Source organism: Gouania willdenowi, chromosome 8 (assembly GCF_900634775.1).
Source record: "Gouania willdenowi chromosome 8, fGouWil2.1, whole genome shotgun sequence".
In the NCBI taxonomy this organism is placed as follows: domain Eukaryota; kingdom Metazoa; phylum Chordata; class Actinopteri; order Blenniiformes; family Gobiesocidae; genus Gouania; species Gouania willdenowi.
The window spans coordinates 29345618-29361297 of NC_041051.1; the positions used below are offsets into that span (position 1 = coordinate 29345618).

At 36.3% G+C, this 15680-nt stretch overlaps 1 protein-coding gene across 4 annotated transcripts in view; it reads left to right on the top strand.

Moving 5' to 3' along the window:
* Nucleotides 1-305: 305 nt before the first annotated feature.
* brsk1b (BR serine/threonine kinase 1b) overlaps nucleotides 306-15680 on the top strand; it is a 32984-nt gene continuing 17609 nt past the window's right edge. For all 4 annotated transcript variants that reach the window (XM_028455331.1, XM_028455334.1, XM_028455332.1 and 1 more), the window contains exons 1-7: nucleotides 306-1170; nucleotides 5139-5233; nucleotides 10233-10318; nucleotides 11294-11434; nucleotides 12771-12887; nucleotides 13728-13761; nucleotides 13835-13903. In XM_028455331.1, coding sequence (XP_028311132.1) covers nucleotides 1083-1170; nucleotides 5139-5233; nucleotides 10233-10318; nucleotides 11294-11434; nucleotides 12771-12887; nucleotides 13728-13761; nucleotides 13835-13903 — 630 coding nt within the window. In that variant the 5' untranslated portion in view covers nucleotides 306-1082. The remainder of the gene's footprint in view (nucleotides 1171-5138; nucleotides 5234-10232; nucleotides 10319-11293; nucleotides 11435-12770; nucleotides 12888-13727; nucleotides 13762-13834; nucleotides 13904-15680) is intronic.

Sequence of the window (15680 nt, forward strand, 5' to 3'; positions counted from 1 at the left end):
ATAGATTTGCCCCCAAATTAATTGCCCTATCAAAATTGGCCCTGATCCGCTTCCGTACATCCGACATGGTTTTTTGAAATAGATTAATTTTTTTAATTAAAATTTTAAACAGGGCCTTTCTACAAAAAGTAGTCCCTCTGTATGTGCACAGCATGCAGCAGCATGGTAGTAAGGCGCGCACGGGGGGGGGTGGAGGAGGGAGGTGTGGGGGGGTGGGGGGCAGTATGGGTGGGGCTCGAGCAGCAGCAGTACCCGGATGATGATGAGGATGATGATGCTGTCCGATGAGCAGACGGAGGCTGGGCACGAGGAGGAGGAGGCGGAGGAGGGGGAGGACATCCCGGCAGTGACGCTCCTTCAGCGGTGACAGCGGACCATCTTTAGCCCGGAGAGGCTGCGGTAGCAGCGAGAACAGCGGCCGGTGTGAGGGCGGAGACTCGCGGATGGAGGCGGATGAAGATGCTCGATGTTTGTTTGTAGGAACGGACTCTTCATCACTCATCATCATCATCCTCTTCTTCCTGTGAGTGCAGCAGCCTCCCTCATTCATCCTTCTGATGCAGGGCCGGGAGGGGCACAGCACAGGATATTGGAAAAGCCATTCTCCTCCTTCATGCTGTTGTGATACCATCATCATCATCTTCATCACCACATCTGCTGGACCCTGACCCAAGCAGGCCGAAGTACAGCCGAACAGGCCCGGACTGGACACAGGAGACCTGGGGAGGATGGACCTCAGCTTTGGGGGTTCCTGCTATTGATCCACGATGGAGTCGACTGTGGATATTTGACACTTGGATCAATCCTCTGCCCATTAAACTGCACTTCTTCTTCTTCTACTACTTCTTTTTCTGCTGTCTCTTCTTCTTCTTCTGCTGCTGCTGCTGTCCCATCAGAGGAGAGAGCATCTCCTCCTCTTCCTCCTCTTCCTCAGCAGCAGCAGGACTTTGACGAGTTAAAGCCCCTCACTGGGACACCCGGAGGCCTCCACAGAGGGACCCGGTTCCTGCTCACACTCCCCCCAGGGATGGTCAGACCTGGTCGGCCTTAAAGCGGGACTCTGGACGCACCGTTAGGGAAGCATGAGCAGCAAAGAGCTGACCGGGGGCCAGTCCAACCAGTATGTGGGTCCCTACCGACTGGAGAAGACCCTGGGGAAAGGGCAGACAGGTAGGAGCCTTCCAACCAATAAAACACGAGGCTCGCGGGCCAAATCCGGTCCGTTGCATCACCTGATCCGGTCCAACATGGAAGTTAAAATTACACAGGAAATAAACCAGATTACCAAACTAGAGAACAATAACATCCTTTTGTCACTGAGGGATGTCTGTTTACTGTCTTTTGAACTTTGCAATAATAAAATTAAAATTAATGAATTAATTCAATAATTACTGTACCGATAGTGAAAGTATTTTTTTAATTTATTTTTTATATAGGAACAATAATATGTAAAAGATCATAATTTTATCAAATTATAAACTTCTCCATCAAAATTGGCCCTAACCGGCTTCCGTAGATTTAACATTATTAGCAAAGGAAGGGGCAGACAGGTAGGAGCCTTTCAGACTTATACAGTAAAACACGAGGCCCGCTGGCCAAATCCAGTCCGTAGCGTCACCTGATCCGGTCCAACATGGATTTAAATAAAATTTACACAGGAAACAGAGATAAAATTTTAAGATAACATAATTTTGACAGCACTTTGTTTGTCACTGAAGGATTCCACTACACGATCTTAAACCACAAATAAACAATAAATAAAAAATAATGAATTAATTGAATAATTAATGTACGGATAGTGAAAGTAATTATTTTTCAACTTTATAGTATCGCATAAAATACCAGCTACTTTAAAACTTCTACTTAGGTCAACTTCTAAAGTCAAGGTCCAAGGGCCTTATCTGGTCTGTCCTTGCATTGAATATGGGCCGCAAGGAAACCTACATCTTTGGTTAATGATAGATACTATACATAGATAGATAGATATATACTAGTGATAGAGAGATAGATACTATAGATAGATACTATAGATAGATAGATACTATAGATAGATACTATAGATAGATAGATACTATAGATAGATACTATAGATAGATAGATACTATAGATAGATACTATAGATAGATAGATACTATACATAGATAGATAGATATATACTAGTGATAGAGAGATAGATACTATATATAGATACTATAGATAGATACTATAGATAGATACTATATATAGATACTATAGATAGATATATACTAGTGATAGAGAGATAGATACTATAGATAGATACTATAGATAGATAGATATATACTAGTGATAGAGAGATAGATACTATAGATAGATACTATAGATAGATAGATATATACTAGTGATAGAGAGATAGATACTATAGATAGATACTATATATAGATACTATAGATAGATAGATATATACTAGTGATAGAGAGATAGATACTATAGATAGATACTATAGATAGATACTATAGATAGATAGATACTATAGATAGATACTATAGATAGATAGATAGATAGATAGATACTATAGATAGATATATACTATAGATAGATACTATAGATAGATAGATACTATAGATAGATACTATAGATAGATAGATAGATAGATAGATACTATAGATAGATAGATACTATAGATAGATACTATACATAGATAGATGTATACTATAGATAGATAGATAGATAGATAGATACTATAGATATATAGATAGATATATACTATAGATAGATAGATGTATACTATAGATAGATAGATAGATACTATAGATAGATAGATAGATAGATACTATAGATAGATAGATAGATAGATATATACTATAGATAGATAGATGTATACTATAGATAGATAGATAGATACTATAGATAGATAGATATTATAGATAGATAGATAGATAGTATAGATAGATACTGTAGATACTATAGATAGATACTATAGATAGATACTATAGATAGATAGATACTATAGATAGATACTATAGATAGATACTATAGATAGATAGATACTATAGATAGATAGATACTATAGATAGATACTATAGATAGATAGATAGATAGATAGATAGATAGATAGATAGATAGATAGATAGATAGATAGATAGATACTATAGATAGATAGATACTATAGATAGATACTATACATAGATAGATGTATACTATAGATAGATAGATAGATACTATAGATATATAGATAGATATATACTATAGATAGATAGATGTATACTATAGATAGATAGATAGATAGATAGATAGATAGATAGATAGATAGATAGATAGATAGATAGATAGATAGATAGATAGATAGATAGATAGATAGATACTATAGATAGATACTATAGATAGATACTATAGATAGATAGATGTATACTATAGATAGATAGATAGATACTATGGATAGATAGATAGATACTATAGATAGATAGATGTATACTATAGATAGATAGATAGATAGATAGATAGATAGATAGATACTATAGATAGATAGATAGATCCTATAGATAGATACTATAGATAGATACGATAGATAGATAGATAGATAGATAGATAGATAGATAGATAGATAGATAGATAGATACTATAGATAGATACTATAGATAGATAGATACTATAGATAGATAGATAGATAGATAGATAGATACTATAGATAGATACTATAGATAGATAGATACTATAGATAGATAGATAGATACTATAGATAGATAGATAGATAGATACTATAGATAGATAGATAGATAGATAGATAGATAGATAGATAGATACTATAGATAGATACTATAGATAGATAGATACTATAGATAGATAGATAGATAGATAGATACTATAGATAGATAGATAGATACTATAGATAGATACTATAGATAGATAGATAGATAGATACTATAGATAGATAGATAGATAGATACTATAGATAGTTAGATAGATAGATAGATAGATAGATAGATAGATAGATAGATAGATAGATAGATAGATAGATAGATAGATTAGAAGTCCTGTTCAATTCATTCCTGTGTACAATTTAAGGCTCGCTGTTCATATTCAGCCCATTGTAATCCTAGTCTGGCCTGCAGCATCAATGTGTTAGATCACGTGTCAAACTCAAGGCCTGGGGTCCAAATCCGGCCCTTTAGAGCATCTAATTTGCCCTGCGGCAGCAAGCCAACAAGTCAGAGAAACCATGAATCATTGTTAAATTACCAACTAATTCAGTTGGAGATATCTCCAAGTTAATACACAAATTCAATTAAATTAATACACAAATTCAATGTAACTCCACTATATTTGCAGGGCTCACAAGTATACAGTATCTTATATCACATGATAGCAGTCATTTTTAACCCAAAATTGTTAAAAGAATTTTAAATTTTTCCAAAATCCTGCACTTTTCTTCAAATTATTCCACAAAATTTCACAATATTATATAAAACTGGGTCACAAAATCCACTAAAATTGAAAGTGAAGATTCTGGGACTTATAATTGTCACTTTTTGTTTTGATATTATCAGTGACGTATGTGTTTATCATTTATTTATACGTGGAAGTGCAAACTACAGCACAATAATGATTAAAATTACTAATTTTTCTGTCTAAAATCTGCTGCTCACTTAAAATAATCTGCTCCGCATTTATTTTCATGAAGTAAAATGAGTTCGATTTTGTTCAAAATGACAGAAAAAACTTGAATTATTAAGTATGAATTGTATATGTTTGTGACTAAATCCTTTTGTCCAAGAATAGAAGTGTGACACAGTCAGAGCTTCTGATTTAGCCTATAGGACAATTTTGCTCTCATTTAAAAAAAAAAAATAAAATAAAAAGATAACAGAGAATATTAATTATTAGCACTAGTTTAGTTCCAGAAAACTCAAACTAATTTATTTGATTTAGGAACAGTCGCTAATAGGGTAAAGTGTCTAAACTAGGGAACAATAAGGCTAAATTTGCTCTATTTTCCAAGACAAAACCACTTGATCTCTTGCCCATATTCATCTTTAAAGGAGAGTCCAGGCTCTCCAGCTAACCCTCTGAATGAGTCGGACTTTAAATTATTCATGCGAGCGTCCCTCCATCCTTCCTGTCTCCGTCATGGTTCTTCAAACGCTGCATCCATCCCTCCCTGTGTTTGCTCCTGTCTGCAGGCCTGGTGAAGCTGGGGGTCCACTGCATCACGGGACAGAAGGTGGCCATCAAGATCGTGAACCGCGAGAAGCTGTCGGAGTCAGTGCTGATGAAGGTACGGCTCCTGGAGTTCATCATCATCATCATCATCATCATCATCATCATTTAACTGTCTTAATATCACCCGCAGTGTGTACGTTGTCCTGTGTTAACGCGACAAACTGCATTGCTTCGTGTATCGCAACCACAGACTCTTCTACTAATAATGCTGAGGCTTCATATGCTTTTTTGACGTCGAAGAATTAATTAATTTATCCATTTAAATGTACGAGGCTTAGCGTGTGCACATCTTCAAAGTAAACATACACAAAATGACTCTAACAATACACAACACAACAAAAATACGCCAATTGACTGAAAAACATACAAAGCAATTACAAAAATAAATAGACTACTAAAAAAATACACAAAAATGAACTAGATGATAATGACCAAAAAATCTACAAAATAAGAAAAATACTCCAAAAACAAATAAGTCGACAAAAAAAATTGACTAAAATCTACTAAATAATAACATAAATATTATATATATATATATGTAAATATACAAATTACTGGGAAAGATACAAAATGATTATAGAACATAAGTGTCTACTAAGATAACCAAGACTACTACAAAAATACACAAAACACACACAAAACAACAAAAAATCACCAAATTACCAGAAATGAAACAAAACAGCGACAAAAATGACGGTAAAATCTACAAAATGAATAACAAAAATACGCAGACAAGATAACGACAAAAAACTCAAATCTACTAAATAAATATTATATACTGTATATACAGGGGTGTGAAAAAGTGTTTGCCCCCTTCCTGATTTATTTTTTTTTTGTTCCAGTTTTCCACACTTAAATGTTTCAGATCATCAAACAAATCTAAACATTAGTCAAAGATAACACAAGTAAACACAAAGTGCAGTTTTTAAATGAAGGGTTTTATTAATGAGGAGGAAAAATCTCCAAAGCTACATGGCCCTGTGTGAATAAGTGTTTGCCCCCTAAAGCTGAAAACTGGTTGGGCCACCCTGAGCAGCAACTACTGCAATCAAGCATTTGCAGTAAGTTGCAATGAGTGTTTTATAACGCTGTGGAGGAATTTTGGCCCGCTCATCTTTGCAGAATTGTTGTAATTTAGCCACATTGGAGGTTTTCGAGCATGAACCGCCTTTTTAAGGTCATGTTACAGCATCTCAATAGGACTGAGGTCAGGACTTTGACTAGGCCACTCCAAAGTCTTTACTTAGTTTTTCTTCAGCCATTCAGAGGTGGACTTGCTGGTGTGTTTTGGATCATTGTCCTGCTGTAGAACCCAAGTTGGCTTCAGCTTGAGGTCACGAACAGATGGCCGGACATTCTCCTTCAGGATGTTTTGGTAGACAACAGAATTCATGCTTCTTTTTATCACAGCAAGTCTTCCAGGTCCTGAAGCAGCAAAACATCCCCAGACCATCACACTGCCACTGCCATATTTTACTGTTGGTATGATGTTCTTTTTCTGAAATACGGTGTTACTTTTACACCAGATGTAATGGGACACAGACCGTTCAAAAAGTTCAACTTTTGTCTCGTCAGTCCACAGATTATTTTTTCAAAAGTCTTGGGGATCATCAAGATGTTTTCTGGCATAAATAAGAGAAGGTTTAATGTTGTTTTTGCTTATAAGTGCTTTTCATCTTGGAACTCTGCCATGGAGGCCATTTTGCCCAGTGTATTTCTGATGGTGGAGTCATAAACACTGACCTTAACTGAGGCAAATGATGCCTGCAGTTCTTTAGATGTTGTTGTGGAGTCTTTTGTCACCTCTTGGATGAGTCGTCGCTGTGTTCTTGGGGTAATTTTGGTCGGCCGGCCTCCTGGGAAAGTTCACCACTATTACGTGTTTTGGCCATTTGTGGGTAATGGCTCTCACTGTGTTGCACTGGAGTCCCAAAGCTTTAGAAATGGCTTTATATCCTTTTCCAGACTCATAGATTTCAAATGTTTTTTCTCATATGTTGCTGAATGTCTGTGGATCTCAGCATGATGTTTATAGCTTTTGAGGATCTTTTGGTCTACTTCACTTTGTCAGGTAGGATATTTTTCCTCCTCATTAATAAAACCCTTCATTTAAAAATTGCATTTTGTGTTTACTTGTGTTATCTTTAACTAATGTTTAAATTCGTTTGGTGATCTGAAACATTCAAGTGTGGAAAACGTGCAAAAAAGTAAGAAATCAGGAAAAGGGCAAACACTTTTTCACACCACTGTATATATACTGTATATATATATGCAAATATACAAATGACTGGGAAATATACAAAATAATTATTGAAATACATAAAAACAAAAATGCACAAAACAACATAAATACACCAAGTGATCAAAAATGTACAAAACAACTACAAATAATATAAAAATACAAAAGTATAAAAACTGCAATCGACCAAATGACTCCAAACGTGCGCAAAACAGCAACAAAAATGCACAAAAGGACTCACATAATACAAAATAACAACAAATGCATACAAAACGATGAGTGAATGCTCGGATTGGTCATTAATTATTCTAAATAATGACATGAATGTTGATAATGTGGTCCTCAGAATAAAGAAACAATCACATTTATGTAGCTACCACCTTGATAACAGCGTATTTAGCAAATACAAGTGACCCCAGGATTTCACAATGATAGAAATATCACCTCATGCTTTACAAGAAAAATATCATTCTAAATCATTTCTGATGGGATATGCTTGGACATTCTGGGACATTCATGAATCTTCCATTTTGTTTCATTGTGTCTTTTGCCACGAGCAAGAATCAGATGAGATAATCTGAATGAGAAATTACAAATACTAATTTTTATTGGTAATCTATAATCTATAATCTGTGCATTCCTTTTCATTCAGTCCTACAGTAGCTGCACTGAGCTCTGTATAAACAGCCGCAGAAATGAAGTCTCTATGTCTGCGATGGAAAAAGCCATCAGTGTGTGTGTGTGTGTGTGTGTGTGTGTGTGTGTGTGTGTAAGTAACCTGGAGCTGTTGAGTGTGTGGGCACTGCATGTCTGTTACAAACAATGGAGATGATTTCACTCGGCTAATTAAAGAGCTCTGATGAAAGCTGAGAAACAAGCAGCCAGAGATGAAGTCCCTCCTGCTTTAGTGGACAACTGACTTTACCTTTAAGTCTTATTTCTGTAGAGTTTACAGGCAGCGCCTCATATTTCCTCTATTAAATTTGACCAAAATTCCAGTTTCAGGGTTTTCTCATTTCTGCTTTTTTATGTTCTATCGCCTTTCCCTTATTTGATGTAATGAATAACATAATAAACATCCCAAAATGATGCAAAAATGCTTAATAGGTGTGAATAAAGTTAAATGTTAAGAATCTTAGTTTTTTGTTTTCTTTTGGGGCCCCAAATCAAAAATCGGGCTCTGAGCGTCTATGCGTACACATCCATAGATTATACCTACCAAAATTCAGCCCGATTCATCCACGAATAACAGAACAAGAAGAAGAACAAAGTGAGTGGCGTTTTGAGTCTGGTAGCCTGGCCTAAAAAGTCTATTTGTTTATGTTTTCTAAACTGTTGCTACATATTTATCAAGCTGTTTCCTGGAGAAAATATTGTAAAAATATTCAAAATTCTACCAAAACTTAAAGGAGAGGTTAGGTGACGAAGTTAATTCCATAATTTCCGGAAATCACGAGAACATCTGAAGCCTAAAACTACGATATGATGTTTATAAAATGTCTTAAATACTGTTAAACGCTTTGCTCTGAAATAACTTTCCAGATATTATTGCTAACTATTGCTGAATATATACCTTTTCAAAATAAAAGTTTCTCTTTTGGTTCCCAACACAATGATGGAGAACCGCTGCTCTAGGTCTGTCACAAAGCAAAGAAAGTTGCCCATTACCTTTTATTTATGCTAATGCTAATGCTAATGCTAATGCTAATGCTAATCACTGCAAACAGCATTGCTGTGTTTAACAGTTATTTCTGAGGAATTACTGTACATGTGCCAGACAATAAATGTTGTCTGCACTAAAACAATATATATTACGACCGTGGCTCAGGTGGTAGTGGGTCGTCTTCTGATCGAGAGGTTGGGGGGTCGATCCCAGTACCTGACTATGTGTCGAAGTGTCCTTGGGCAAGACACTGAACCCTAAGTTGCTCTCAGTGGTCGACTAGTGCCTTGCATGGCAGTCCTGTCCTATTGGTGTGTGAATGTGAGAGTGAATGGGTGAATGAGCTGATATGTAAAGCGCTTTGAGACTGTTACAGTGTGGTGATAAAGCGCTATATAAAATCAAGTCCATTTACCATTTTACCATTTATAATAATTATATTTATAATATATATATATACATATACATATACACATACACACACGTACATTTTTTTTTTTTTTTTGATGAGCGGGTGTTGGCAGACAGCAGTCAAGAATGGCCAAAAAATGGGCAATTTGAGTACAATTGGTGGGTAAATTATATATGAAAGTATGCCAACATTAGCTCACTAACTGGTATTTCTGCATCACCACAAATAGTACTTGGTCATATATGTAAAATATAATGTATAGAAAGTGATTTTTAGTCATGTACGAAGAATGATTGATTAAATCATGGGCCTTATTGATTGGACAGTTGTTTCTAAGAGACGCAGTGTATGTTATGACATTCAGCAAACGTTGACCAAAGTCTATAGCACATATGTATTTAAACCACAGGTGTCTAACCCAGTGCTTTCCTACTGTGAAGCTACCACCATACGGGACATTCCTACGTAATACAATAGATGAATTGACACAATCATTCTTTTCTTCTTCATACTAACTATCACAACTTCTGTCTTCTAAAGTAATGAAGTGACTAAAGAAATGAGTGCGCTAATATTTGTCCGTGTGTCTGTTTAAGTGCTGAACTTATTTGTCCTTTTCTTCTTTTCTACCTTTTTCTACCGTCTGACATTTCCAGCTCTGTCATTTCTAACCAGCTATTCTCTCTCTCTCCGTCTCCTTTAACCTCTCCCCACGTCTCCACCTCCCTCTGTTGATGCAGGTGGAGAGAGAAATAGCTATTCTTAAACTAATAGAGCACCCTCATGTCCTGAAGCTGCATGATGTCTATGAAAATAACAAATACCTGTAAGTATTTGTACTCTTCACTTTCCTACAATAATAACTCTTCTTGCTGTGTCCTGAACTTTCCCTCTGAGCTGAAATTAATCTTTTGGAACTGGGTACATTATTTGCTAGGGATGTAACGATTCACTCAACTCCCGATACGATTCGATTCACGATACTGGGTTCACGATACGATTCTCTCACGATTTATTTTACAAAATAGGACTGTAGACAATTTTTTTTTTTTGGGAAAAAAACTAGAAAATGCTGTACTATTTTCCTTTTATTTTTCATTGTCAAAAGAATTCCTTGATAAACAATTCAAAACAATGCAATTTAACTAAAAATAAATCTTGAATGAAATAAATAAAGGAATAATACAAATGAAAATGAAGCCTATTAATTTAAATTCTGGTTCAATAATAAACAATGCAAAACTGCATAATAGTTATTTTTCTTTTTAAAAGTACAACTGAAAATGTATTTTGTGCCTTAACAATTGGACTTTAAAAAAAAAAAAAAACCGTGATTGCACTGATTTACGTCATATTTGTTTGTACCAGCAGAGGGCGCTGGTAACCCAGTGGTCGGTTGGCATGCAGATATCTTGCAGTGAAGAAGAGATGCTATGCTAGCAGACAGAGCTAATAGAAAAACGTGACTTTTACAGATATTTAAGTAATATTACAGATATTCTTTCGGTGCTAAAGGGGTAATGAATCATTTATCAACATATTTAAGAGTAGAAGGCGGCCAGAAAGAAAGTATTAGCAGACTCCGCCCGCCGCCTACACTTGTGGATAGCCCTAACCCTCTGCTGGTTAAAAAAGTACTGCGATTCAATTTTCAGAAAATCGATATCAACCGTGATACCTATGAATCGATTTTTAACTGCCTTACGATTAATCGTTACATCCCTATTATTTGCTGTAAATGTATAATTGCTAATCCATACATTATGTTTCTTATTGTTTGGTTTTTCCAACCATATCTCAGGTATCTGGTTTTGGAGCACGTGTCTGGTGGAGAGTTATTCGACTACCTGGTGAAGAAAGGCAGGTTAACCCCAAAAGAAGCAAGGAAGTTCTTCAGGCAAATCATCTCTGCCTTGGACTTCTGCCATAACCATTCCATATGGTGAGAAATGATCCACAAATATGTCCTAAATTTACACTATTTTTATTATTTTATTATCCCCTGCCACAAAGTGTGGAAGGGGGATATAGGTTTGAGCTCCGTCTGTCCGTGCATCCGTCCGTCCGAGTTAAAGTGGACAGCTTTTCTCAGAAACTGTTTAAGATATGATAACCAAATTTGGTGTGTTGCTTCAGAGTATCAATACCTCGATGGAGTTCGAAAATGAGAAGTGCGCAAATATTTTTTTCGGAGTTATTACCCTTGTTCTGTTTTTTTACTCTCTTTGACATATCTTCAAAGGGGACAGCTTTTCTTAGAAACACGTTAACAGTAGGATTAGTTGTGTAGTAGCATAAACCAGGGGTTCTCAACCCCTATTTGCGTTCGCAGGACACTGGAAAAGGGTCGCCAGAAACTAAGAATATTATTTTTTTAACAATTTGAGCCTATTTTTGCACATTTTTACATAATTTGACCCATGTTTTGCCGCCACACCAAACATATTTTAACCTATTTTCATAACTTTTTCTTGCCATATTTTTGCTCCTTTTAATGCATTTTTGCTACATTTCTCCCATTCCTGCCATTTCTCAATCAAATTTCAATGCCTTATAATGCCTAATTTCAGCACTTATAAACCCTTTCCATCACTTTTCAAAATAGTGTCACATATGTTGACCCATTATTTACCTCTTTGCCAGTTTAAACTAATTGTTCCAATCTTGATGCTTTAAGTTTGAACCCCTTTTATCCATTTTTTCTGTCCGTTTTTGGCCACTCTACCTTTCTACTTTTAACCAATTTCTGTGGTTTTTAAAATCCAATTTCACCACCTTTTCCACCATTTTTGGTTTATTTTTGAATAAAACAAGGATAGATTTAAGGATTTAAGATGACCATATACACTTTGGTGCAAATAATAATAAACTCCTTGTATAACAGTGGATATTATTCAGATAAAAAAATAAATGTGATTATCACAGATTCATAGAACAATGGACCACCATTTTATTGACTTTATGGATGGACCCTAAAAAGCTCCCCCCTTTTATTCCCCCTTATAGATGGCATTACAGATAGCAACCAGTACTTCAGAGGAGACCCTATGGTGTAAATCTATTCTAGTGTTATGTGGTGAATTTGTTTAGTACTTTTAAATCATTTGCTAGTAGAACATTAAAATTACACTGAAGCAAAGTTAACAAACTCATATTTAAGCTAACTGTACCACTTCATTGTAATATTACCAACATTTTGATTGAGGCATTTTAGTATTTTCACCCAGAAATCCCTGTTCTTTGATTGTATTTCTGTACATGTCGGTGTGTGTTTTTAGCCACAGAGATCTGAAACCAGAGAATCTTCTCCTGGATGAGAAGAATAACATCAGGATAGCAGACTTTGGTATGGCCTCACTACAAGTGGGAGACAGTCTACTGGAAACCAGCTGTGGGTGAGTTCAGTAATAGAAGGTCTTCATTTAAATAGAATTTACTATTCGGGCTGTCTTTGACTGATTGCAGTGTTTAAAAAAAAAAAGTATAAATAAGCTTGAGAGAATGGATTAAAAAGATTATAAACAAAGAAGTGAATCATCACCACAGTTAGGTACGGTAATGTGGTATCTCTTCATCATGGCTTTTAGGGCAGGAGTGTCAAACTCATTTTTGTTCAGGGGCCAAATACAAAGTAGTTTGATCTTAAGTGGGCCACAGATTTTAGAAAGGAAAATGAGCAATTTCAACATTAATGTCTCTAAGTTTGTACTTTACATGATGTATAAATCATACATACAGTAAAGTATGTAAGGTATCAGTCCCTGCAGGATTTTCTCTTTTGAATTTATTGATTTTGTGACCAATTTTTATTTAATTTGCAGATATTACAGTGATACAAACTCAATTTGAAATTTAAAATGACTGCAGTCATGTGAAAAAAGCATGGGATTTTTGCAATCTTCCAAACATTGTGGAGTTGCATTGATTTTGTGTACTGTATGTAGACATCTGATATATCTGAGCTGATTTATTTACAACTGAATAATTTGGTAATTTGGACAATGATTTATGTTTTTTCCGTCTATTTAACTTTCTCCCGCGGGCCGGATTTGGCCCCCGGGCCTTGAGTTTGAAACAAGTGGTCTATGGGATATTTGAGTTTTAAGCAGGCATTTTTTTGCTCAAAGTTTATATGTTTGATTATACAACTAGCTTTTAATGACTCTGGCTACATTGTAATGAGCGTAAAACCCGTCTTGTTGTTCTTTGCATCTGTTCTGTTATTTCTTTCTCAGATCTCCTCATTATGCTTGCCCAGAAGTCATTAGGGTGAGTTGCTTCTTTCCAGCTTTTGTTTATGATTGTTGTGTTTGTCTAACGTCAGCCTGTCTTGGTGTTTCAGGGGGAGAAGTACGACGGTCGCAGGGCTGATGTTTGGAGCTGTGGAGTCATCCTCTTTGCTCTTCTAGTGGTAACAAGAACTTTTTTGTTTTGTTTTTGTTTTGCTCTTTTATTTCAGGGAAAGGCAAATTTGAGCTCTGGGCTCCACTATCTGACCTGTGTCCATAGATCTGAGAGACCTGCTGAGTTCATACCTGACTAACATCTCACTGATGGATTCTGGACCAAACCCATTCACAGATTTATACACCAGCAGCAGAACTGTATAATCTATTCAGATGTTCTTTTGGTGATAGAAGATGTTTTTGTGATAGATTTGATCTGATGCTGAATGTCAGATCTGAGTCAATCAGAACACCAAGGTTTTTGACTTGGTCTTTAGCTTTTAAAGATCCAGACTCAGATACTTGCTGACAGCAGTCCTCTTTTCCTTGTTACCAAAGACAATCACCTCCATCTTGTCATGGTTTAGTTGAAGGAAGTTTTCACTCATCCAGCAGTTTACTTTTTCTAAGCAGTCACACAACACCCCAATGGGACCATAGTCATCTGGGTCCAGTGATACCTATAGGTTTGTCTTCTGCGTAGCTCTGATAATCAACCTTACAGTTCTGTAAAATTTGTCCTAAAGGAAGCATACATAGGCTAAATAGAAGGGGTCCAAGAACAGAGCCCTGAGGAACCCCACAGGACATTGGTAATCTGTTAGATTCCAATGCTTCCAAAATAACTTTGCTCCTCCAAGTAGAACTTAAACCATTAAATTGCTTTTCCATTTATTCCAACCCATGTTTGCAATCTGTGCAACAAAATTGTATTCTTATATCAATTCCAGCTGGTTTTTCATGTCTGTGTTTAACCGATGAAGCATGAATGTCACATCCTGGGTGTTTGTAGGTAATTATTTATTTATTTTTTTCCCGTACTTGTTATGATCTGGGTTTGATTTTGGTGTCTTTTCAGTGGCTATTTCAATTTATCTTATATGTGTGAGGTTCTCAGCTTAGTGGTGCATTAAGTCATAAACTATATTTCTTGGATTACATTTGTGGTGTTCTCTTCTATGATTTACTTTGATAATGTTCTTGTTTTGATTTAGTTTCTGATTTATCTTCACAGTATGATCAGTTTGGTTTCATTCTAGGTTTTGTCTCGGGTTTGTGTCTGGGTTTTGTTTCTGACTGTTGGTCAGGGCTCTATGGCCCCTATTTTGAGTTCACACCACACCTAGAGGGCGTGTTGTGTAAATTATTCAAGTTGTGGTCAGGAGTTGTGTTCTGGAAGGAGAGAGACAAGGTACCATTGCGCTCAGGATTGCACCTACCTCATTCAGGGCCATGGTTCAGTAAGATAAACGTTGCACCCTGTGCCACCGTACGGGAGCTTTGCCCATCTTTCTGACTGGGCGACCGGGGGGTTGAGGGGACGCCTTCTGGTTGGGGGTTCACATCTGTCTTTGTGCTGAAATGTCCTTGGGCAAGACACTGAACCCTAAGTTGCTTCCAAAGGTTGATTAGCGCCTGGCTAAAAGTTGTTATAAATGACGTTTATTACGTTTCTGCCAGGAATTAGTAAAAAAGTTGTATTATTCAGCTTTAGAGCGATCATCGAAAGTGCATTGATTAGTTTGGTTGCGTATCACTTTAAGATGTAAGCCTACCCCTAAGGGCTCACCTGATACATTCTTGATAAGCCCCCTGAGAAAAGGGCTACTTTAGAAAGACCGTCACATTGTAGCATTATCTCCTAATGCACATCCTTCTCATTGAGAAACACCATCTGTTCAGTTTGCTTTGCTATCAGAGGATTTCAGGGCCAAGAGGGTTCACTTCTACTGAGTAACTGAG